This window comes from Alexandromys fortis, unplaced genomic scaffold, assembly GCF_014885135.2.
Source record: "Alexandromys fortis isolate MF-2015 unplaced genomic scaffold, M_Fortis_MF-2015_v1.1 scaffold_25, whole genome shotgun sequence".
Classification (NCBI taxonomy): domain Eukaryota; kingdom Metazoa; phylum Chordata; class Mammalia; order Rodentia; family Cricetidae; genus Alexandromys; species Alexandromys fortis.
The window spans coordinates 11,593,514-11,619,446 of record NW_026067904.1 but is presented as its reverse complement, the minus strand read 5'-3'; the positions used below and the strand labels follow the sequence as shown (position 1 = coordinate 11,619,446).

The 25,933-nt window shown below is 40.7% G+C and overlaps 1 protein-coding gene across 12 annotated transcripts in view; it reads left to right on the top strand.

The window, feature by feature from the left end:
• Positions 1-25,933, top strand: part of Dtna (dystrobrevin alpha) — a 354,169-nt gene that overhangs the window by 283,122 nt on the left and 45,114 nt on the right. For 11 of the 12 annotated variants that reach the window (XM_050135015.1, XM_050135013.1, XM_050135014.1 and 8 more), the window contains 5 exons: positions 1,930-2,084; positions 5,724-5,829; positions 7,566-7,732; positions 9,119-9,243; positions 14,212-14,295. In XM_050135015.1, the coding sequence (XP_049990972.1) occupies positions 1,930-2,084; positions 5,724-5,829; positions 7,566-7,732; positions 9,119-9,243; positions 14,212-14,295 (637 nt within the window). Of the gene's footprint in view, positions 1-1,929; positions 2,085-5,723; positions 5,830-7,565; positions 7,733-9,118; positions 9,244-14,211; positions 14,296-15,543; positions 15,771-25,933 lie in introns of those variants that run through there. The other variant, XM_050135023.1, reaches the window with a different exon arrangement.

Sequence of the window (25,933 nt, the reverse complement as noted above, 5' to 3'; positions counted from 1 at the left end):
TCCTTGCACATTTTGGATATTAACCTCAGAATATCATCATTAATATCAATTGTAAAATGTCATTTTCATCAGGAAGATCTCGAATGAAGAGAGTTGATTCACCTCCTAAAACCATAACCCAGAAAAAGCTTGTAATGTGTGACGCAGAATAACAGTGTAAATGTGCTAGCCTCAGCTGGCAATAGCCTCGGCTACATTCTGACCTTGAAAAACTGAAACTGAGAGTGAACAGAGATAACACGCTGAACTTACTGTGTTTTGTCACAGCAGCTACACTGGCGGAGTGATGTCTAATTAGCATTAGATAAACGGATGGCAAGTTCTTCCATTCTGGTGATTCCCAGGGGAGATTAGGAAGCACCTTGGGAATTGAGCTGTTAGTGTTCGTTAAACCCATATCACGGCAGAATGGAGCTCACAGCTCAGTGAAGCCAGAAGCACTCTGGGGAATAATCTGAAACCCTGACTTTACCTCTGAGATCAGCTGTAAGACCAGGCTCCTCTCCACCACACAAAGACCCTTCCTGTAAGTCACATGCCCTCCACCCTGTGGACAGTGTGGCCTGCCAAGCTTTTCTGCCTCTGTGAGAACTTACTCAAGTGTTGGCTTTTTTTTTCTTTTCGTCCTTATCTCTATTGTGCCCTTGATTTTTCAAAAACACTAAATCAAACCCTAAAATTTTGATAATGGTATAAATGAGTAAATAATTGCCAATCAGATAAATGATATACATACCTCTCCTAATTCTATAGGGATAATTTCATTCTGTTTTGATGTGGGAGTATCATATATCAATCTGTTGATTTCATTGGTTAAGTAATAAACAAACTGCTTGGCCTCATAGCTTAGAACATAGGTGGGTGGAGTAAACAGAACAGAATGCTGGGAGGAAGAGGAAGTGAGGTAAGACTCCTCAGACAGACTCCATAGCTCCTCTCTGAGACACACGCGATGAAGCTCCGACCCAGGATGGACGTAGGCTAGAATCTTCCCGGTAAGCGCACCTAGCAGTGCTACACAGATGATAAGAAATGGGCTAAATTAATATGTGAGACTTAGCCTAGAAGAGGCTAGATAGAAATGGGCCAAGCAGTGCTTAAATGAATACAGTCTGTGTGTTGTTATTTTGGGTAAAGCTAGCCGGTGACGGGAGCTGGGTGTCGGTATGCAACCCGCAGCTCCATCAACACTGTTTCCTAAGAGGTTGGCAATTTTGCCTTACTTTTCTGTTGCTACGATAAAATGTCTTGACTGAAACAACTTAAAGGGAAAAGGGATTTATTTTGGTTCACAGTTTCTAAGAAATCCAGATGTTACGGTAGAAAACAGACAGTAGGGGGGGGGGGGGGGGGGGGGGGGGGGGGGGGGGCGGGGTTTAGCGTGTTCCAGCATCAGCAGTCCAGCAGCAGAGAAAGAACAGGAAGTGGGGACAGAAAATAGAACCTCAAAGCCTGTCCCCACCAACATGACTCCACTTCCTGAGTGTTCTACCACCTTCCCAAACAGCACCACCCCATGGCAGATAAGGGCCAGGTGTTCGAACACATGAGCTTATGGGTGACATTTCATGTTCAAACCACAGCAGCATGTATCACTTAAACAAAATTTATCTTAGCAGCGTTTTCTGTGAGTTGAAAATTGACCTCAAGACAAAATCAGGTCCCCTGTCTTACCAAAATATGTTAATATTACCCAAATTACAACTCAACTTCAAAAAGACACCAGACATATGGCAAGACCCTGTCTTGAAACAACACAAGAAGAAGAAAACACTGGCTATCATGCTGAAACCATTTCAGCAGAAAAAGCAAGTTTCATATTATGTTTTCGTAAATAATACACTTATCTTGCATTATTTGTGTGAGAGATGTTGACCTGACGCTCCAGATGTGTATGTGGTAAACACCTTTATCCTTTCTTCCCATCAGATATTTTCTCAATGATCTCTGACTCCAGTGGGGTGATGGTGTATGGACGATACGACCAGTTCCTTCGGGAAGTTCTCAAACTTCCCACAGCCGTTTTTGAAGGTCCTTCATTTGGCTATACAGAACAGTCAGCCAGATCCTGCTTCTCCCAACAGGTAACTTACTTAAGGAACCCTTCCTAACACTGTTATTCCCTTTCTGTCTGTGACTTCCATGCTCGGGTGCCTAATTTCCTCCTCATGACAGTAGCCTAGGGTATATTTTTCCAACCTTTGACAAATGGCCTGTGATCCAGCAACTAACATATACAGAGATAGAGATAGAGATAGAGATAGAGATAGAGATAGAGATAGAGATAGAGATAGAGAGAGAGATACATGCTTGTATATATGTATGTATGCATGTTATATGTATGTTATATATATATGTGATACATATACTTATAACTGAATAGTAATAATTACTAGTGCTCACTGGCCAAAAGGCAAACATCATGCTAACTATGTCTACTGTCTAATTTAATCTTTCAGCTGACCCTGTTGCTAGGGAAGGTGCTTAGTTTACTGCATCCCCAGTCTATACCTCTATGGAAAGACCATATGTTCATTCCCGATACCGTACAGTGGTAGTTTTTAAATTCACACCCATAATATTGTTTACTACTGTATAGTCTAAACTAACAAGGCATGCTTTCTCAGGCAGTCTGTTTAATTAAAACATAAAACAGCATTTAAAAAGGAAAGAAGTGTGCACCGCAGCTGCTGGAAAAGCACACTGCTCACCCAGCTAGTGACACCATCCGTCCACATTTATTCAGCTGTCTGCAAAGCTGAAACTCCAACAAGTGTCACTCTTATCATGCATGTGTAGAAATATAACTAGCCTCCTGCTCTATGAAGACATGCATGGCAGGCTGCACTATACGCTGACTGACCTTGCTCCATGAAGTCATGCATGCATGACTGCACTAGACGCTGACCCTGCTCCATGAAGACATGCATGCATGGCTGCACTAGACCCTAACCCTGCTCCATGAAGACATGCATGGCAGGCTGCACTAGACGCTGACCTGCCCCATGAAGACATGCATGCATGGCTGCACTAGACCCTGACCCTGCTGCATGAAGACATGCATGCATGGCTACACTAGACCCTGACCTGCTCCATGAAGACATGCATGCATGGCTGCACTAGACCCTGACCTGCTCCATGAAGACATGCATGCATCACTGCACTAGACACTAACCCTGCTTCATGAAGACATGCATGGCAGGCTGCACTAGACGCTGACCTGCCCCATGAAGACATGCATGCATGGCTGCACTAAACACTAACCCTGCTTCATGAAGTCATGCATGGCAGGCTACACTAGATGCTGACCTGCTCCTGTGCCATCCAGACCGGGAAGTCTATGAAATTTTCAGAACCTGACCCCTGAATTCAGGTCTTAGGTGCTCCTGTACATTCCTCTACCTCTGCCCTGAGTCAGTGCGTTCTCCTCTCAGTGACTGCATTTTGGACTTGGTATTTCTTATAGCTCCCTTCTGGTGACCATTGTCCATTGTTTCTCCATCCCTTTTCCTCCTCGTCCTTGTCTTTCTCCCACTCTAAGTCTCTAGAGAAATACTATTTACTCTGAGATGAGCATCTGAGACACGGTGTTTTTCTTTCTCTACCCGACCTTCAGACATAAAAAGACTGTATGTTCAAAAACTGTCAAATAAAGATGTTCTCATACTAAAAATTGCTTCCAAAATATCCTAAAGCTTGTCCCATAACAGCATTATTTGTTTGTTTGTTTATTCTTAATGATGAGAAATTTATACTTATCTAAATTATTAATATCTTAAAAATTGCAGGATCAATTGTAATTTAGCCAATATGATTGAGTAAGCAAAGTGGATAAGATCATCCAAAAAATTTAGAAAGTGACACATGAAAAAACAAATCCAAATTTATTTTTGACCTAATGTTTTTATAGCCACAATTTAAAAGGCAGGGGCAGGAAGGAGGTGCACTAGAGAGATGGCTCAGTAGTTAAGAGCACTCTTGCAGTTACTCTTGTAGGGGACCTGTATTCAAATCCCAGCACAATTCCCAACACCCATATAAAGGCTCCCAACTGCCTGTAGCTGCAGACCCAGGAGATCTGATTTCCCCTTCTAGCCTTTATGGGTACCAGGCACTCATGAGTATGCACACAGATATACATGTAGTCAAAGCACCCATGCACCCATACACATAAGAAATAAATAAATAAATGACTGGAATTCCAAATGTTTTTGAAATATTTCTCTAGGGAAAAGTCCATACAACTGAGTAATAGCTTTGAAGGAAAATTTACTTTTAGACATATAAATTCTGATACCTTTTAAAACTACCAAGTCCTTACTGATACTTCATAAAATATATATCTTAACAACAATATATATATATATATATATATATATATATATATATATATCATCCCAATAGAAAGCTTAAACTAGCTAATGTTATGAAGAAAAACTAAAACTGTAAATTCCTATAGGAAAATATTAGTCAAGGGATCCATTGTTGTGGGATATTTTGTTCACACTCTTAATACTCCTGAGACTGCCCAGTAAAGTAATACCTTGAATCAGGGGGTGGAGCCAGTGACTAGCTGACCAGAGTTGACCATAGAGAAGTCAGCAATCTAGAGAAAATGCATTGCAAGGAAAGACAGAACGAGAGTTTGGGCTTCCTCTTGGTTCTTGGATGAGGGAAGAGGTTCATCTAATTGCTCCTCAGCCTCTCTGAGTTTCTACCCAAGCCTTGACTTCTGAGTCTTATAGATAAATAGAATGATAGAGACTCGGTTTAAATCTACATATATCAGCTGTGTCAGAGCCAGGGCCTTGGGACCAGAGACCCTGTCATGCCTCAGCTGGAGAGGCTGGTGGGATGCTGACTGGGGGGCCATGAGGCCTAAAACATCAGTAGATTCATGTGCAGTGACTAAGCCAAGAAAAAAATATCAATCCAGAATCAGTTATTAGTGAAACACAAGGTTTAGCCCAAGATATGGGCCTTGAAAACAGTATACCTCTTTGGGATTTATTAGTAAAACTATTACGGTCCTATCAACCTTAATATCTTGGTTCAAATTTTCAAATAAAATAATTTTAGAATTTGACAATGTGGGCCGGGCGGTGGTGGTGCACGCCTTTAATCCCAGCACTCGGGAGGCAGAGGCAGGCAGATCTCTGTGAGTTCGAGGCCAGCCTGGTCTACAAGAGCTAGTGCCAGGACAGGCTCCAAAGCTACAGAGAAACCCTGTCTCGAAAAACTAAAAAAAAAAAAAAAAAAGAATTTGACAATGTGATTTCTGCTATTTCCGAATTCCAGCAGAGCAGAGATGTGAATACATCAGCAACTAAACATTCAGTGTGTAAGCAACTGAGGAAACCCTGAAAGGAAATCATTCCCTAACAGCCCAACTCAATACAGCCTGGTGTCACGAGGCTCTTCTGAGTTAGCATCTGTGCAGATCTCAGCCCACTTCCACACTGTCCCTTATCTCTGAGAGGGAGGCTCAGACTCTCTGGCTGTCTCCTGGCTCAGGCCTGGTGCAGATGATCTGCTCTCATGCACGTTTGGACACAAGAAGCAGTGGATGTCCTCAGTTCTAAAGAGTGCAACAGCAGCCTTGGCAAGTTCTGTTCCCCCCTAGATACGGAGCTAACTGGATGCTTTCTTTCTTTGTCAAATGACATGTGGCCAGTATATGAATTCTGACCTACACTTGTGCGATTTTTCTTCTTCTGATGCAGAAAAAGGTCACCTTAAATGGCTTCTTGGACACGCTCATGTCAGATCCTCCTCCGCAGTGCCTGGTCTGGCTGCCTCTTCTGCACCGACTGGCAAACGTAGAAAATGGTGAGTAGTTACTGCTGAGCCAGAACGGTAGTAAATCGGCAATTTAGACCACCAAGTCTATAGTCACAAAATCCACAGTAGCAAATCAGTTGACTTAGACCACCAAGTCTATAGTCATGAAGTCCATGACAGTTTTAGGGAAATGTGTTTAGTAGATCATTTAACCAACCTATGTCCTGACCAGTCAAACCTTAAATGATACAAAATTAGGAGGATAATGCAAAAAAGATCAAAAACAAGCAAACAGAAACAAACAAACAAAAACACCTCAATTGTATTCTAACCTCAGTTATGAACTATCTGTGTTCAGTAGAAAGATCCCAATAAAGGACATTTTCAGGGAACTGGAGAGATGGCTCAGTGGTTAAGAGTACTGGCTTCTCTTCCAGAGGACTTGGATTCAGTCCCCAGCATCCACATAGCAACTGTCGGTAAGCTCAGTTCCAAAGAGACCTGACACCCTCACTCAGACACACATGCAGTCAAAATACCAATGAACATAAGGTAAAAATTAAAAAAATAAAGAAAATAAAACATTCTTAAAAATTTAAACATTTTCTAGGATTTACAGGTGAATTTCCCATGTTGGGATCCACGACAGTGAGCATTTTTTCCAAAGCAATCAGCCCGGGATGGGTGAAAGAAATAGCAAGAAAATAAATGAAAGCAATAAATGAGAGCAACTGGCTCACCTTACAGCATGTGTTCAAGGTTACACATGTCACTAAGCAGATTTATGTTAAAGACAAAAGGGATGCTAATCTTCACAGCTTGTTTCTTTTCCAAAGTAGCTCAGTTTCTAATCCAAGAGCTGTTTACCACTGACATACCCAGATTTAAATATGAAATACAACCTAGGACAGGTTTAAGGAAATTTACACATGGATCAGACTAAAGCCTCTAACTAACTCATCTGTAATACTTTTCTTGCCCAGCTAATCAGATAACTTTAAAAAAAAAAACAAGCAATTCTTGTTATTGCTGCTGCTGTTTCAATATCTTTAGCTTGTGGCATGAAGACAATTTAGATTTGATTATATATTAGCTTCAGATCTCAAAGATTTGACCTGACCAGCTTGGCAGTTCACATTTCCTGGCAAAACAAGTGAGATGTCTCTCAAACACTCTAAGTCAGAACTGTGTTCAAATAATTTGCTCATTTTTGGAGACCTAGCCTTCTGTCCCGGAAGAGTGCGTGTGTGTTAGATAAAGGCAATGCCACTCCTGAAATAAGCCCATTAGCCACTCCATTAGTTTAAAAGAACTCAATTTTCTCATCTAGTTTTTGTGCTCCCCTATTTCATTTCTTTTTCTTCCTCCCATTTTCTATTTCATTAGCATTTGCCCCTTGCCTACTAAATTCTTAGCTGTATTCATCCCTTGTGCTTCTGTGTCTTCATGACCTCTGCTGGTCTCTGGGAGATTTTCTAGAGGAAAGGCCGGTCAGTTTGGATAATTTGCATTCTTCTGACATAGGAAATAGGGGTCAAAAGAGCAAAGGCATTAAAGAGATTTGTGCTGCCAGAGGACACTTGTCCTTCATCCCATTTCATGTATGCTCCCCATCCCACCTCCACATAAATACACACGTGCACATGCTTAGGAAGTGAAGCTACAAACACTTCTCACAGTCAAAACTGATCATCGCCACAGCACACAGTAGAAAACAGAATTCCTCGAAAGCTGTGTTTCTCTTTCGTTCAGTTCACACTTGTCCTCGTTTCCTTCCTGCCTAGTCTTCCATCCAGTGGAGTGTTCCTACTGTCACAGCGAGAGCATGATGGGATTTCGCTACCGATGCCAGCAGTGTCACAACTACCAGCTCTGCCAGGACTGCTTCTGGAGGGGCCATGCCGGAGGTTCCCATAGCAACCAGCACCAAATGAAAGAGTATACATCATGGGTAAGCGATGCGCGAGGATTGCCTAGAAGGAGCAGGAAGGTTGAGGGTGGAGCATCGATCAGGTTTCTCCGCTGCTGTGAAGACTGAACAAAAAAACAACTCCTGGAAGGACCCCTAGGTCACAATTCATCACCAAGGGATGTCAGGGCAGGAACTAACTTCCAGGTCACAATTCGTCATCAAGGGAGGTCAGGAACTTCAGCAGGAACCTAGAGGCAGGAACTGAATTGCTCTCGTGATTTACCTATTTTCTTACAGCACACAGGGCCACCTCCCCAGGATGGCATTCTCCACAGAGGGCTAGACCCTCCCACATACATGGTTAATGAAGAAAATGCCCCACACCCTTGGCGACAGATTGTCTGATGGAGGCGTTCTTGGTTGTGCTTCCCTCTTCCCTGGTGTCCCTGACTTGTGTTAAGTTGACAAACAAAACAAAACAACCAACAAACAAAAACTAAAGATGATGATGAAATTAAGGGCAAACTTAACTTCTGTTCCAAAATCCTTTCCCCTTCCCGGTCATCCCACATCCTACTGGGATCTCTGTTTGTGTCTGAGTCAAGTGTGGCTTTCTGAGACCTAAAATACTGGAAGAATCCAACTGTTTCTTCTCTAGCTATGGACAGGTCAATACGAATCCACTCAACAGAAAAGTGGGCACCTCCAGATCAGTCTTATTTTACTGTACAGTATGTGTTTTAGTAAATTTCTCTTTGTTTTGTTTCTATGAAAATTGGTAAAAAGAAAAAATACTTTGTGTTTTTATCCTAAGATCCCTGATTTCTTTCAAGTGTATGAGAATGTGTGCCTAACAAAACTGGTGCCATTTTGGATTTTTTTTTTTTCAGGAAATGGAGAGGGAAGTTTGTGGTTTTTAAAATCATCTTTTCATAGTGTGAGTGGTTATCTTGCTAAATATTTTTGTATACACACTCATATCGTGTTTCTTCCTGAGGAGACATGAATGAACATCTATCTACCTAATGGGAGCTGGTCTGCCTCCCACTGCCCTTTCTAGAATGAGTTCTCCTCTTCCTCCTCCCTTCACACTTGTTATTCCTCCAATCTGGGATGACTCTCCCTTCCCTTGAGATTTTCTCAGAGGGTTCTAAATGTCTCGTAAACCTCAACACATGTTTTCCCACACAAGGACTTCTTCCCTTCAGCAGGGACTTTGTAGCAAGGGCTGGGAAGCCTGATGGCTTGTTCCAGCAGTCACTTCCTCTACCAAACTTCCTGACTCAGAGGACAGGCACTCAAAACAGAGCTCTCCAATAAATAAATCAATCAAGAAATGAATGAATTAATATTACAACTATTGGCAAACATTTTAAATTCCTCTGATAAAGTGTAAGAGAACGGATGTTTTTATTCTCTTTCTAGAAATCGCCTGCTAAGAAGCTAACGAATGCATTGAGCAAGTCCCTGAGCTGTGCTTCAAGCCGAGAACCTTTGCACCCCATGTTCCCAGATCAGCCCGAAAAGCCACTCAACTTGGCTCATATCGTGTGAGTATCTCTGACCACAGACTAAGATGTGTTTTCCTTCCCTCACATGTGTCCGGGGCATTCGGGGCATTCCTTCCAACACAAGTGCACGTCATTGGTCAGGTGCCAAGTTTCAGTTATTCTCTTATTTCTTTTTCTTTTGGCTAGCATACAAAGAAATGAGGTTCACTGCTATACCATTCACGTATATACCATTAACCTTTGTTCCCATTCATCCCCATGGCCTTCCCTATATCTCTTTCCCCTTCCTGCTGGTCCCCTTCACCCAAATAATTCCCCTTCTGTTTTCATTACACACACACACACACACACACACACACACACACACACACGCTTTCATTTTTTAAATAAAAAAGCAATATAATGCTGGCATAAGCCAAAGACTCACAAAACCAATATAAAACCCACTCTGTAGACTATGGCTAACTTACTTTTTTACTTTTTAAAAAAATTATGCTTCAATTAATAAGCCAGAGGAACATTAACAAGGGGAGTATCCCAGGGACCAATGTTTTAAAGTGATGACCTGCCCCGGACCTTTGACATAAAAGCCTGCTCTTGCCCTTGGCATCACCAAGGAGACAAAACATCCAAGTTGCTCGTGAAGGAGCACAAGGTAGAACGAGTATGTGCTGTATGAACTCTATGGAGTCACACTTCCCACTGGCTGTTCCCACTTCCAAGCTGCTGGCCGTGGAGGCAGAGAGAGAGTGGACAGGGCCTGATGCTGAGAGCACTGAAGTACACAGAGTAGGGTGCTGCTTCAGAAAAGTGAGTCACGCTATACAGACACAGCCCAGGGCCTTGTATGGTCAGCACTTGGGATTAAGTGTGTGTGTGTGTGTGTGTGTGTGTGTGTGTGTGTGTGTGTACGTCTGTGTATGCAGGCATGTGTGAATAAGTGTATTGTGTGTTTATGTATGTATGTATGCATTTGTGCATGTCTGTATATGTATATATGTGTGTCTGTATGAATACATATATTATTTTAATGTGCTTTATAAAATATATAATTTAGTAGCAAGTTCTCTCATTACAAGCCTTTTATCGAGCACTATACAATGAAAATAAGAGAATAAACACTTTAATAAATACCAAACACTAATACCTCCCTGCACACTTAATGCTTTTAATATGTAATTCCCAAATATGGCTTAAAACAAAAAGGTCTAGGGCTGGAGAGATGGCTCAGAAGCTACTAGTACTGACTGCTCTTGCAGAGAGCCAAGTTTGGCTCCCAGCACCCACCCAGTAGCTCACAACAGTCTGTAACGAATTCTCATTTCAAGGAACTCGGTTCCCACTTCTGGCCTTCCTGGCACCAGGCAGGCATGTGGTACACACACACACACACACTCATACACGTAAAATAAAAATTATTAATAAAATATCTTTTTTAAAACAGAATGAACACTATGGCCATAGTTAAAAAACATAAATAGTATGAATTTTTAAAAATATTTTTTAAAGATTCATTTATTTATTATGTATACAGTGTTCTGCCTGCATGTATGCTTGCACACCAGAAGAGGGCACCAGATATCATTACAGAAGGTTGTGAGCCACCATGTGCTTGCTGGGAATTGAACTCAGGACCTCTACAAGTACAACCTGTGCTCCTAACCTCTAAACCTGTGAGCCAGCTCTCCAACCTGACTTTTTTTGTTTTTTGTTTGGTTGGTTTTTTCTCTAGCAAAGACCATTCTGAAATAACTTACGAACTGTTTCATTAACTATGATTTTAAAAAAAAAACACATTTTTTTCATTGTTTTGACACATGTTCATATGCATCTGTCAGTGTCTAACTATCCCAGTGCACCCCCTATGCACACAATAAACTCACAGACAGAGGCAGAGCGGAGGCAGTGGGTGGGAGCTGGGAGTTTCAGGGGGCACATTGTGTCATACACTGAGTGCCCTAGAGGCTGGGCCATTAAGAATTACAGCACAAACTCAAAATAAAACACTTGCTGCTTGTTAGTATGAAAAGTACATTAATTTGTAAATTACTATCAGTTTAGGAAAAGATCACATAAACATGAGTGTCTATGAGGATATGGGATATGGAATGTGTCTGCGGCTGGAAACACATGCATTTGGAATGTCATACTGTCCTCCTCAAGGCACAGCTTGGTGTGTTTGTGTTAAAAATCTCATGTTCATGTCTAGAAGGTGTATCCAGTCATGAGCAGAGAAGTCAAAAGTCGGTCTAAGTTCCATAAGTATAAACTAAGGCAAAAAGTCATGGCTTCTGCTTAATTATCATAACAAATGAATTAGAAAACACTTTCAGACCCTTTAAATCTCCTGCTTTTAACTATGGGAAATGGAAACTACGACAGCAGTGAGACTGTGGCTAGATAAACATTTCTCAAGAAGCCTTAGCTAGAGAGAGACTGGACCAACAGAACTCCGAAACAGCCCGGTGTAATACCGCTGACCTTCAGTCTCGGCGCTCAGGAGGCAGAGGCAGGTAGACCTCTGTGAATTCAAAACCAGCCTGGTCTACAGAGTGAGGTCCAGGCCAGCCAGGGCTACACATGGAGACCCTGTCTCAAGAAACAACAATAATAGCAACAAAACCAACAGCAAATCGGGTCAGGCAGCACTCACTAACTTTGCTTAGAAATGAATCACGTGACAGAGAAAATGCTAGCGCTGTCAAGAGCCAGGGGACTTACACGTGTAGCAAAGAGACACAGCCAGTTATGAATTAGTTCTTCCACAGAAATGGGCAGGGGATGGCATTTTGGTATTTCGGAATGTGTGCTTAACTACCGTATTGCTTGTAAATGTTGCCGTGACTAACAGTTTCTGCTCTGTTCCACCTCCTTGCTGCCAAAAAGTGATACTTGGTAAGTGATTAATGCCCCCCCCACACTTATACAACCTGTCAATCCTAATGATAAGTAGTTCCAAGATGGAAATCACGTGAGCCGTACATGGCTAGTTTAACTAACTAACCCAGCTTTGAACTGAGCCTTTGCGCTTATGAGAAGGGTGCCAATGCTAGGTTTTTATAAGTTCTCTGCTGAGATTAAGGCAGCAAACATTCTTTGCATATTGCCTCTGAGACTCTTTGCTCATGTGGGGCCGTTTCACTTTTTTAAGAACAAATACATTAACAACTCCAGGGTGAGGCTTAGGCTGAAGAAACAAACTTGCCATTTGGTGATGGGGGAAGGGGGGAACATTAGCCACTCTCAAATCTGTGATTTTCTTCTCCAAGTTTAATGTATTGAATGGTGATCCTTAAACATGGAACAATTTGCTAAGAAATCCCAATTTTAGTTTTGCAGTGACCAGGTTCACTAAAGAGAGCTGACTGAGTTAATTAAAAAGCATTCTCGGGTCATGTGTTTTCCATTTCCTAGATGTAGAGCCAAACGGGAAAGGTTTTTTTTTTTTTCTTTTGTAAAAAGAAAGCAAGAAACATGGGGTCAATTTCAACTTTTTGCAAGGTTATAATGAACGTATTTCATCCCAATTGCTGTGTTAAAATCTAATGTGCCTACCTTCCTAATCACAGAGGACACTGGGATGCAGTGATCACCCCCCCCCTACAAAGTTAAGTTATTCACATTAAAGCACAAATAGTTTTAAGGCCCTCGTGTTGCGCCCATCATGAAGGTGCATCCTAGGTAAATAATCCACAACTCGCAGAATGTTTTCTGCACCCTGGTTGGTAAGTCCAGAGGTGACAGTGAACCCGTCGTTCTGACCTCATCCAAAAATCTTGAAATACAGTGTGGCTCCAAGTACCAGGAACAAGTTTAGATGTAATTTCACAGCCAGCGCTGATACTTTAAAACCTGCAGTGCTTCCCATGAAACAGGATAAACAAGTCCACTTTCTGCTGTTAAAGGCAAAAGTCCAAAACTAACTTGGATTGATGTAAGCCCTTTACTATCAACTCTCTTAGACTACTGAAACTAATGTCTCGTCTCCGAAATATTCTCTACTGTCAATTTCAAATGTAGAATATAATAGAGCTAAAAATTTCCCCTTGGGGTTTGAACTATAACTCAGTCAATCGAATTGTTGCCTAACATACACGAAGCCCGTGCTGCAGTCTCGGGACCACAGAAACCTAGCACAGCATTCAGGAGGTCAGAGTAGGAGAATCAGAAGTTCAAGGTCATTCTCAGCAGCATAGTGAGTTTGAGGCTAGCCTGGGTTACATAACACCCTACCTCAATAGGTAAATAAATAAGTTTCCTGTCACTATTAATTATGCACCTTCTGAGCTCTAAATTAGTGTTCAATATCCTACATTTAACCTAAAATAAGGCAAAAATGTCTAGGAGCTGAGCTAGGGACCTGGACTCTGGTTTAATCTGATGTGGGACATATGTGATAAAGAATGACAAAATGAAATGGAAATAAAGCAGAGGAAGGAAGACCCGATGCACGGGGTGTATAGGGCCATGGGCAGCTCTGAAGAACACTGGTCACTGTTTTCCCTCATGACTTACGAATACAATGGAGCTTAAAGCAACGTCAACACCGCGTAACTTTTCACAAGTGTCTGCCAAGTAGCACGAACAAGAGTCTTGGTGCTGCCCCATGGCACCTGCACTCGGGCAGAGGACAAATAAAACAGGATGTGATTTTATTTCGATGTGTGTCCTTTCCGACTAGCTTGTTAAAAAGGACCACCGTCATGAGGGCCCACAGAACTTTCAAGAATCCTTGATCTGCTCAGAAACATGACTCCACAAGGCATCAAGACTCAGAGCCGGTGGGAAAATATTCTCATCGCCTGTCTCCCTAGTGTTTCAGTCTCGGTGTGCCCAGGGAATTCTAGCTTTATACCATGAGAATAATGTGGTTGCCATACACAAGCTTTCCCGTGGATCTTGGACTAGAAACAACTCCATTTCCCGTCCTTCCTCTCCATGGATGGTGGGAAGTTTGAATTCATTACTTTGCCTTAACTTTTTCACCCACATTGTGTTTTGTTCCAGGCCTCCAAGACCTGTAACCAGCATGAACGACACGCTCTTCTCCCACTCGGTTCCCTCCTCAGGAAGTCCGTTCATCACCAGGAGGTAAGTTCCCAATCCTGTCAGAAACAGCACTCCCTCTCTGAATAAGTTTGACACTATAGTGAAAAAAAATATTCTACTGTGTGAGAAATACATGCTGTTATTATCATTATTGGAAACAAGGCTGCAAATGCCCATTACTTGTCCTCCATTTCCCTCACATGTACATATGTAGAGGCCTGGGTTGGCTCTTGAGGTTTATGTAACTTCCAAAAACCTGCATTATAGCTTCCCCCACAGGAAGAATGTGGGGTAGGTATGCTTCAATTTTACTACTTATACATACACAAGGGTATATTATTCTAGAGAATCTAAACTGACTCGTGAGTTAAGACTCCAGGCGTAAATGAATACTCTCTGGATGACCTCTAGAGTTCCTAAGGCCAGGGCTAAAGACCAGACCTAGAATACAGTGTCCACACCAATAGTCCCATGGATCAAGAACTTTTCAAAGATGTGGTTATGTGTCTTGTCGTTTTGCACAGAATCCATTCCATGCGTTCAAGGAAGAGGCAACCTATGCGTTCCTCTGTTCCTTAGTAGTAGGAACACCCAAGGCTCAACAGGTGCTCTGGTTAATTTGATGAGATACCAAGATCAGCACCAGGGAGTTATTTGGTAAATACATGGAAAGTCTCAAAGGAAAGCAAGAAGAAAGATAGGAAAAATGACCAAGTGATTGAGCATAAGACCCCCACTGCCTTGCAGGATACCCACCCCACCCCCTTTTCCCTGATAGGATGAGTAGGTGCCAACTTCACTCCACAGTGTTCTGGCACATTCTAGAGAAGGTTTAAGTGAAAAAGACTTTTTAGTCCCACATCTAATTTTTCCCATGCATCCCTATATGTGCCCATCAGCTGGAACCTGAGATGAAAAGGCTCCCCTTTATTACAATAAGCAGAACAAAGAGAATAAGCTTCTACAATGTTTTCAATATGTAAATTAAATCTGTCCTAAATACAAACAGTGAGACATTTATACCACAGAACATGTGCAACAAAATAATAAGATTTAGGCATTCAGTAACTTCTTGTGACCATCCTGTTTCATAGCCATCAACACATAAAGCCATCTTTCCTACAAGAAAAATCATATAGTCAATAGGAGACACAGACCTGTGCATCTATTTAGTGAAGGCTCGATGTGATGCTTAGAAAGATACTGTGTGTTTCAGGAAGCTCTGCATTCTGCAAATGCCACAGCAAGGCAGACCCCATCCTTACTGAAGGTCGTTTTATATCATTTCAGCTCAGACGGCGCTTATGGTGGATGCGTCTAGATGGATAACATGACTTCCTGTACCCTAAAATATTCCTAGAATGCTTTGAGCTTTTCTGCTTCCTCTATTAACCTAGAATCTGATTGCTTCCCTTTCATCCCATTTTCAGTCCTTTTGGCGTGTTCCCTGTGAAGGACAGACTTGTATAAACATGTGGATCTTATCACTGCGGAGATTGGACCTCAGTTTTTGTTTTTAGGGTGCTGCTCAATAAAGCTGTGTACACTGAACATCCATCCTCTCTGAGTGGGCCTCACTCTGTCCATGGGAGGTTTCATTGTCGCCACCCCTCAGGTCACTTACGTCCATTCAGCCCCACAGCTGAACCTAAGCCCAGAAAGCTGTATGTAAATCAGCTTAACCTTGGGGCGCGATCAGTAGCCCCCATTCTGAGCCTTTAAAAATAGCAGCCATTAAATGCTTGTTAGGAAGCTGATGTTTCTACCCCAGAGTGAAAAACCTTAGTCTTCTAGTGGTGATGATGGTGGGTTTGCAACAGAAGGCTGAGCCAGTCTCTCAGCTCACCCTCTTCCTTGTTATTTTATAGCTTTCATAGCTTTGTACTAGCACGAGGCATATGCACACAAAAAGTATCAAGTTGGCCCACGTGCCCACGTATAATTTGCAAGACCCTAGATGGTGATTTCTAAAACTCTTGAATGAAGGATCCTTGAAGAATAGTCCATCGCTAAGTGAATAAGGCAAGAACACAAGAACAAGGGCTTCTGGCTAGACCTTAGTACAACTGAAGAGCCAAGGATTAACAAGCTTTAAAATTCTTCTATCCCACTGAGCCAGGGCCCTTTTCAGGTCAAAGGAAAATAATCTGAATCCACTAAAGAAGTGAGTGATTTTGGAACCAGTTTCTTACTGCTCTGGCTTCCTTTCACCCACCTGGTGATTCTGAACTTGACTGGCCTCTGCTTTCTTTACCACAATACACAAGGGTTGGTGCAACTACATCATGCCAAAGGCATAGTCAAAGGGTCTCTTCCTTCTATAGCTAGAGGCAGACTACTAAAACATCCATAGAGCTGGGTCCCCTCTTTCCTCACATTCCAATGGCCCTTTGCAGTGGCAGACAGTCTTAGGAAAACTTCCACAGCTTTTCGTTAGACTGAGCTGTCAGCTGGTGCTGTGACTTAGGTGTCTCAGGAACTGAGAACGATGGCAGAGTGTGAGTAACTAAAATCACTACAGTAAGACCTCACTACAAAGCCCTAGCATTGCCCCTCCACTCCTCTCCAAGGCTGCCACTTGGATCTTCAGAAGACACTAGGCTGTGCCTTTGAAGTCCCTTGGCATTCTAATGATTTATGTCATGCAGATTGGAGTGCTGGTCCCACCACCCTCTGTTGTACCCCTGTTCTTACACTCTTTTCCTACTAGATACTCAACTTACCCTTCCATTAGCTAAGGGAAGATGGGATTCTTAAAGGTGATCACCAATAGTCCTGGGAAGACTTCAGGCATAATATCTGTGTGTTGTATGAACAAGCCTATCGTCAGTGCTAGTTAGCAGTTAGGTCAGAAGCAGGTCAAACAACAAAGTCATGGACCAGTTCATTTCGTTCATGCTGTAGCGCTCCATAAGATCAGCTTTCGCTTTTGGCACCATACCTTCTTTGTAAAATCTGAAGGATCTGCCCAAATCCCTTCATAGTGTGTAAACAAGAGTTATCTACCTCTTTCCCATGTTAAATAAGCTGCTTTAATTATGGCCCGTTTTCTTCCCTAGCCATGATGCCACGTAAAGGCACAAATGGCTAATTTCTTCTACTTTCAATATTAAGAGCATGGTTTAAGGATTTCACAAGTATTTTCATAGTTATAACTTCTAATGGGGCAAAAATAACCACTTTGGCTGTTACATATGGCATCTAGCCAGACCTTACCCTTCTTTAAATATTAGAAAATTGCTTATATAAATAATGTAGTGTTCTGAATACAATCGAATATACTTTTTTCCATTTTCCATTTCTTATTACTGACAATGCATGAAGCCCTTTAGTACCCCTGAGAAGGTCACTTACAGAGACACCCGCTGTGTTAACACCCCAACCAGCTCCCAAGGCCTGACTCTTCCCAGTGGGACAGCCTTTATGTGACATTTCTCTTGCCTGGCTTGGTCATTTGGTTTCCTCGCTTATGTTTTCAGTTCAAAGGGGAAAAAAAAAAGACTAATTCCTTGTGTCTGTTTTCATTCTTTTCAAACAATTCACTCACCTGAAGATTCTTTAATGGTCCAGCTTTTCACCTGACTTAACAGGGTGAAACTATGCTATTGGCATTTGTGATTTGGCCTTTCAAAGTGGGGACAAAATTACCCTGGATTCAGCCTTTGCTTCTGAAAGGCTCTTCCAAGGCTGATGTTGTCTAAGGATGGAACTCATCCACTTTCATTAGCAAAATCAGGCAAACTCGCCACTCAATACCTGGCACTGCCTTGACAACTTTCCAATTTCTATGTATACTACATGAAATTCTATAAGTAAAATAACCACACTCCGTGGATAATTTTTATTTCAATTCATTTATAAGCTAATATTTATAAGTCTTCAAAGTTTTGATTTCCATATAAACGTGTTAGCACATATTTAAAATCTAGAACTAGCAATCTTCAAACCAACTTCTAACATCTATATTAAGGTGCTAGCACATAATTAAAACCATGGTCATCCCACTTCATTGACCTTTCTTCTCTTTCTGGGATGCTTTAGTTATGTTTGCACATGTTCTTTACATAAAAGACTTTTCTGTAGACTCTCTCGACAAACACAATTTATACAATGTGATGATAACTAATGTGAATAAGAAAAATTGACCTCAGAACTCAGAACTATGATGCCTTTTAAGACAGCTTGGTGTTTATGACAGCCTGAATTGATGGTTACTTAATTTTTTAAAGATGTGTTTATTTTCTATTTCATTCATGCATATATGTGTGTGCCTGTATGAGTTTATATGCACCATGTGCCTGCAGATGCCCATGGAGGCAAAATGAGGGCATAAGATCTCCTGAAACTGTGGTTACAGTCTATTGTGAGCTACTAGGTGGGTGCTTGGAACTAAATCCAGCTTGTCGGCATGAGCAGTAAAAGCTCTTAACTACTGAGCTTTCTGAACATCCCTAGCCCATTTTTATGCATAATTTTGATTTGTATATTACCAGAGTTTTATATTTCTGTCTGAGCTGTTGAAATGTAGGAAAGTACAATAGAGTGTTTCAAGAAACTTTCTTCACTAAAGTTATGAGGAGGCTCTTCTTACTGAGTTTGTCAGCTTGATGACCTCGCCACTATTGAATAAATTAGTGAGAAGTAGTTTTTCACTCTTGAAATCTCTTGAAGAAGGAGCCAACTTCGCAAGCATTCTTCACAGTCCATCCGTTATTTAAGAATCCATAGAAACTGGATTTGTGCTTTTTTAAATCTACAATGATTAAAATGTTGTTTTCCTTTTAACCACTGTGATATTAAATATTCTACATTCAATGAGATCAAATACAATCCTTTGATACCATGTTAAAAAAGAATTGTTTTAAGACACAAATTTCAGCAAAAATCCAATGAGTATCTGCAGAGAGTTTCACCATAAGACACCCCCAAAAAATTCTTTAATTAAAGTAAAAATCATGACATCAGCTGTCAACCTTCAAAACTAGCAGTAGAATTTTAACTATATATGAAATATTTTGAAAGTGATCCTCCAAAACCCATTAATTGTCTCTACTGGTTCTTTGTTTTAAATCTTGCATTCAACATCAGAAGAGATGTCTGAATAATTTAATAAGGCCTTGGTTTAAGGAGTTATTGCTATAATTTCTGATATTCAACAAGCAAGGAGATGTTAAAGGGCAGGGAACTCATTCTGCATGGAAGAGAAGAGGCAGATATTTCTCACAGTTTATGTGGATGGTTTGTGGAATCTGAGATCTGTTACAGATACATCTGCTCTCAGCTAGAGAAAATGGTTGGGAAAACATTGAGAAGAAGGGAGAAAACTGTGATTACTAGATAAGGAGTATATGTTGAGTTGCTTCAGGGGACAATGTTTAGAAAGCTGTTTTGGTGGAATAATGGAACATCACAGGAAATACCAACTATAATGAGTTTAGGTGTTTATTGGCCATAGTGGGAAGCTCCTTGGAGCTTAGGGGATAAAAATCAATATCCTGAAAAACATCATTATTCCCCTATGGTCTTAGGGAAATCAGGTCCTCTACGACATTCGTGTATCAGTTTTAAAGTTATAGTTATCTGTTGTGGGCATTGTAACAATCATTAATAATAATGTATATAGTATTTTTAAATTGCTGGAAGAGTAGATTTTAAATATTACAGATACACAAAGTAAGAATGTAAAATGTGGCTATGCTAACTTGTAACAGGCTTTCTTTTGGGCTACCAACCATCTCCCAAATCATGACACAGTGACTTATTATTAGTTATGAATGCTTGATCATTTCTTGCTAGCTCTTATAACAACCTGTTCCTCTTTGTCTTCTTTTTGCCTCCTGTGTTTTACCTTTCTTTTGTTCTGTATGTCCTACTCTGTTTGCCCCATGTCCGGCTGATTGACCCTGGGCATCTCCCTCTCTTTCTCCCTCATTCTCTTCTCTCTGACTTTTTCTCCCTGCCCACAAACCCCACCTAGCCTTCTACTGTCTAGCTGTTGGCCGTTCAGTTTTTTATTAGACCAATCAGGTGCCTTAGGCAGGCAAGGTAAAACAAATGTAACATATCTTTATGTAATTAAACAAATGCAGCACATCTTTAAATCATTGACAAAGGCAGCAGAAACAAATGTAACACCCCTTCACATAGTTAAAGTAGTATTCCACAGCATAAACAAATGTAACTCGTCTTTGTCTGGTGAAAATAATATTCCACAACACTAATTAGCTTGATTTAATAATTTTACAATATACACATACACCAAAACATCTGCCCCTTTCTGTGATTTATTTTTAAAACCAATTTTATGTGTGTGCAGTTGTGCTTTTCAAACATGGCAATACTTAAAAGAAAGGATGCTCTCCTAATAGGCTGAGTGAAAGTATCATAACTTTGACAAGCAAGGTTATCTGCTAGACTCTTAAAGAATAAAATCTGACTTAAATGTGCAAGAGATTTTACTATCTAAGAGATAGTTGGTATATATTATTGTAAACCATACAATTTGATCTTAATTGTAATGTACATAATTCTGATGTGATATCCATACATTCATTTGTACAGAGGGTCCAGCCCTCTGCAGGTCAGAGATGCTGGAAACAAGATGTAGAGTCAGAGAGAAAAACATACGGATTTCTTTCTGAGGGACAGAAGTTTTACTTCTATTTCATTTTTCTTCCTGTTGCTCCCTCTATTCTTTTCTATACCCCGATATTTCCCTTCTTTCTTTTTCCTGATAACCCCTTCGACCTCTCATTCTACATCTTTCCTAGTGTTTCTCTTCTAACATCTTTAGTTTTCCCCTTACAGCTTATATATCTCAGCAAAATCTTTCAAGCAATCTAAAAATTACAACGTGGTTACATTCTGTTTTTCGAGTGAATGATTACAATGAACACATGCAAAAAAAACAACATGTTTTCCATATCCCTTATGTGACTAAACATTTTTCATATTCCAGGTGAAAAACAAATTACCCCCCAAACCCACATACATTCATATCCAAGCAGTGTATTACAGATTACGCAGTGTAAGCAAGCTATGTATTTTTCTCAGCCAGTTCTTTTACTGGAAAGCTGCTTGTTTGCAGTTACGAAGAAAGGGTCAATTATTTTATTATTTATCTTAAATGGTAATATTATTTAAAAAAATCTTAAAAGAATCACAAATCTAAACTTTTATTTATGAAAAAATCAGTCAGCTCTACTTTAAATCCTCAAAGTGCATACTCACACATCAGCCGTGTTTCTGTGTCAAGAAGCTGAGGGCAGAAATGGGTACAAGGAATTAGTTATCAGCCAGCAATAGCCAGGCCTTCATTGCTTTGTTCCCTGACCTCAATGAGTCCCTCACTTAGCTATTCAAAGTGTACCCTTCTAAACTTTAAATTGTTCCTCAAGATTTTCTACCTCCAAGCTATTAACAAAATCATCTTAACCTAGTCTTCCTAGCGATCTACATGTCTAAATTCTTTCTAAATAGGTGGTGGTCACATCACTAATCCGCTCCAGAAGCAATGATGGGAAAAAAGTCCATGATGATTATTTTAAGTACCACTAACACTGCCCAGTGAGGGGTGAAAATTTTCATACAACCCATAGAAATGAGGGACGGGGAAGGCAACAATCAGAGCTGTGGGCTCAGCAACAGCATGAGGTCCTCAGGGCACACAGTCCTTGGGGCTTTGCCTCGCCTACGCTCACTCAGGTATGGCTTTGCCAACCACCCAGCCATGTTCCATGAGTTCCAATACTGACTGTTGCTCCTCTCACACAGCCCCCAACAAATTTCTATGTTTTTATCATTTCACTATGACAGTTTATGTGACTTTAATTATTTTGTAATATCTTGTATGTGATATACATCTATGATATATCTGTTCTATATGTACCTGATTATAGATGTGACTTAGAACTTCCTGGAAATTTGTGGCATCCAATAATTTAGATCCCAATTGTTAAATATTTGTATCTAGAACAGTCTGGTGATAGTTGCATCTTGTAAATATGGATGGTTAATTGTGTATTTTCCACAAATGTGAGGACTTAGTTTTAAGCACACTGACATACAGACTACATTACAAAGGTTGACTTTTTAATAAAAACCATATTGAAACCTTAAAAACTGTCATTTAAAATAGTAAACAAAAAATTTCTTCTTAATAATGTAAAATATCAAAAATCACTTTAATCTATTCATTAGATAGCTATTAATGACTACAGAAAATAGCAGCATTATTAAAACTGCTCCAAAGTGTATTTATTTTTATCTGAAACTTTGCTTTGTAGCTTCATAGCCAAGACCAGGTAACTTATGTCACTGATAACAATGAAACACATCTGGTATGACAGCTGTCTTTCGGTAATGCTCACATCTATATTCAAATGTGACTGAAGAATTTAGGGACAACCAAAAAGCATTTTTCTAAGATTGATTTTATTTTTAATTATGCATGTGGGTGTGTGCCACATATGAACAACTCCACGAGAGTGCTGGTGCCCAGAGAAGCTAGAGGAGCCAGCTGCCCTAGAGCTAGAGTCACAGACAGCTGTGAGCCACCTGATAGAAGCATTGGGAACAAAACCTGGGTCCTCTGAATAAGCTTCACATGCTTTTAACAGTTGAGCTATCTCTGCAGCCTGAAGCCAGCCTCTTAAGAGACATCTAAACCCCAGCAGGGCTTTATGAAGTATTGGGCCATTTCCCTCACACCCCGGAATAAATGCTAGATGGATTCTAGTGATGTCAGCCATGTGCAATATAAGTGTTCCTTGTTAAGTAAATAGCTGAGGTTAAGTCTGAGGTCATGGTAGCTATTGTGGCTCTCAAATGCTTCTCTTCTCTTAGAGAAACTCTATGGAAATCTGGAGACATCTTGAGCTTTTCAAATCCTAAGCTATCTGTACACATAGAGTGTGGATCTAGACTAGGGCGTGTCTGATGCCAGTTTCTAGTCTCGCTGCGTTGCTGTGTTTACGCTCTTCTTGGCTTTCCCATCTTATTAACTAGCTCTCCTCCCAAGGACAGTGAAGTAGAACAGAACAAAATGCTGGCTAGGGCTGCTCCAGCCTTTCTGAAGGGCAAAGGGTAAGTTCAAGCCAGAGTGTGCTGGGATCCTCGATTAACCCAACTAAAGATGGTGGGTTTTTGTTGTTGTAAGTGGTTTGCATGTGAAAGACGATTTGACCTAGAATAGTGGCTGTCTTATAACTCACTAACGGCATCAAATTATTATTCCAGGCAAGCACACTTGTGTTATTACTTTCTCTACTTCCCTTTTTCTTTTATCTTTATGTTACATGACTAACGCAACTCCCCAGAAGATATTTGGTCTTTGCTGTGACATGTTTTTATGTGTTCTCCATGCTGAAAAGCTCCTTGGTCTTTGTGGTTAAAGAATGCAGATCTGTTTTCTAAACATTACTCAGCGTGTTGAAAGTTAGTAGAATGAAGTAGCGGATTGCCTTGCCTGGTTTTGCTGGGGTTTCTCGTAGAACATCACATGGTAGTCTCCCTTTACCGGCTTGGTTTTCTGAGTGCTTTTCCTACCACAGACTCACTCCTATTGTGTCTTTATTTCTGTCCACCTCTCTTAATTCTTCTTTCCTCCTCCCCTCTTTTAGGATACAGTACAGCCTGAATGTGGCAGACAGGCTAGCTGATGAACATGTTCTCATTGGGTTGTATGTCAACATGCTCCGGAACAACCCATCATGGTTAGTGCAACATGGCTAGGCTTAGCTGCCAGCCTGTCCTTCCAGAGAGGAACAGCCTGGGTTACTGACAAGCAGTCTTGGCAAGGGGTGAGAGTCCTACAAGGCAAAGGTGAACCAGGAACTTTTCACCTAGTTCAATTAAACAAGTCTTTTGTGGTGCTGTTCTGAATACATCCCAGTCCTGCATCACAGAGTTCTCATCCTTGCTTTGTCTTAGCTAAAGTGGGAACTGGTGTGAACAGGGTCGATGATAACCATCACCATGTAGTAATCACAGGAATCAGAGGCCCACCAGAAGGTTCTAGTCCAAGTGTCACTTTACTGCAACAGGGAGGTGGTTCTTACTTCAAGGGTATGAAGCTGAGCTGAGAAACAATGCTTTATGCATTTCAGATAGAAGCAAAACATCAGAAACCAGCAATCATTTAGCAATGATAGCATGGGAGAAATTGTCTTTCAGCAGTTCTCTTACTGACAAATATATCAGAGTAGCCATCCTAATGAAGCCTGCTTTCAGGTCACAGGAAATGTAAGGTTTACTTTCGATAGATCCAGTGTTTGCATGAATCTAGTGTTAAGATAAAAGTATTTGCAAAGCAGCTTTTTTCTCTTTTAATTGTGATATGAGAGACTGATTAAAGTTATTTCTCTTAAATAAATATTCATTTGAAATTTGAATCAAAGTCAAAGCAGATTATATTCTTATTGCATGTATGTTCCAATTTGGTTTAGACTACTATTACAAATGTAATTATTCAACAAATTTTTTTCAAACATGTTAAAAATTCCAATTCTGTTTGAACTGAGAACCTGTAGGTTTTGTGGTGTTATAATTATTAAGAGAAGCTATGGGTTCTGTCCCCATAACTTGGTTTACACATCCAGTACATTAGCTCCTTTACCTTTTCTTTATTGCAAGGCTTCTGTTTTCATGTCTCTTCTTATCGCTGTGCCCAAATACCTGCCCAAAACAGCAATTTATTTTAGCTCACTGTTTCAGAGAATGTAGTCCATGCTCACTTGGAACCGTGTCTCTGGACCCATTGTGAGACACAATAGCATGGTGGCACATAGCACGCAGACAAATGGGAACACAGGAAGAGGTCCGCATAAGGTGAAGATCCCGTAGATCATCTACTAGTGGTCTAGCCCCTCCAACTAGGCAGCACCCCCTCCCTTTCATCACTTTCCAACAACGACATCTTATGAATCCATCAAGGGTTAATCCATTCATTGTTTCAAAGTGTCTAGAATCTAGCTGTCTCTGGAAATATCCTAACAGGTACATCCTTCTCTGCTCCCCTGGGTATTTCTTAATGCAGTCAATTTGGTAGTCAAAAATGACTGTCTTAAGAGGGGAACCAGATGGAAAGGAGGGGTCATTAGGAGGGGGGAAGGTGAGAAGAGACAGGGTACAGTGAATGTGTGACCACAAAACACTGAGTGAGAAGGTCACAATTTAGTAATCTTAATTATGACTGTGTCTATCAGTCACACAACAGACACACATCTGTGCTGTGGCTCTCACCACTCTGTCATTGGACTGTGTTTCTAGAACATTCTCCTCCCATGGTTGTTTGAAAACTTCATTCCTATTGCTGTTTCTGATTCCTCAGACTGTTTTTGCAGGATTGGTATATGAGAGAATTCTATAACTGATGAATTAGTAGACATTATTTGTGTCAATGGGTATATATAATGAGCATGTTAGCTTGTGCTATATATATACAGCTGCCACACTGGTTTAATTTCATCCTATCTTCTACTCCTTGAAGATTCAAAACTTGAATCTTCACCTTGCTCAAATTTCCCAAGCCTCTAAATTCAGCAGTGTCTCTTCTCTCCTGACTCAGTCTCTCAGAGCTACATATTACTTCAACCTTATTTACAACAAAGATAATATCCCAATGCTACACAGGGACTGAAAAACTGAAACTTAATAATGAATTACTTTTTAATAATTTAAA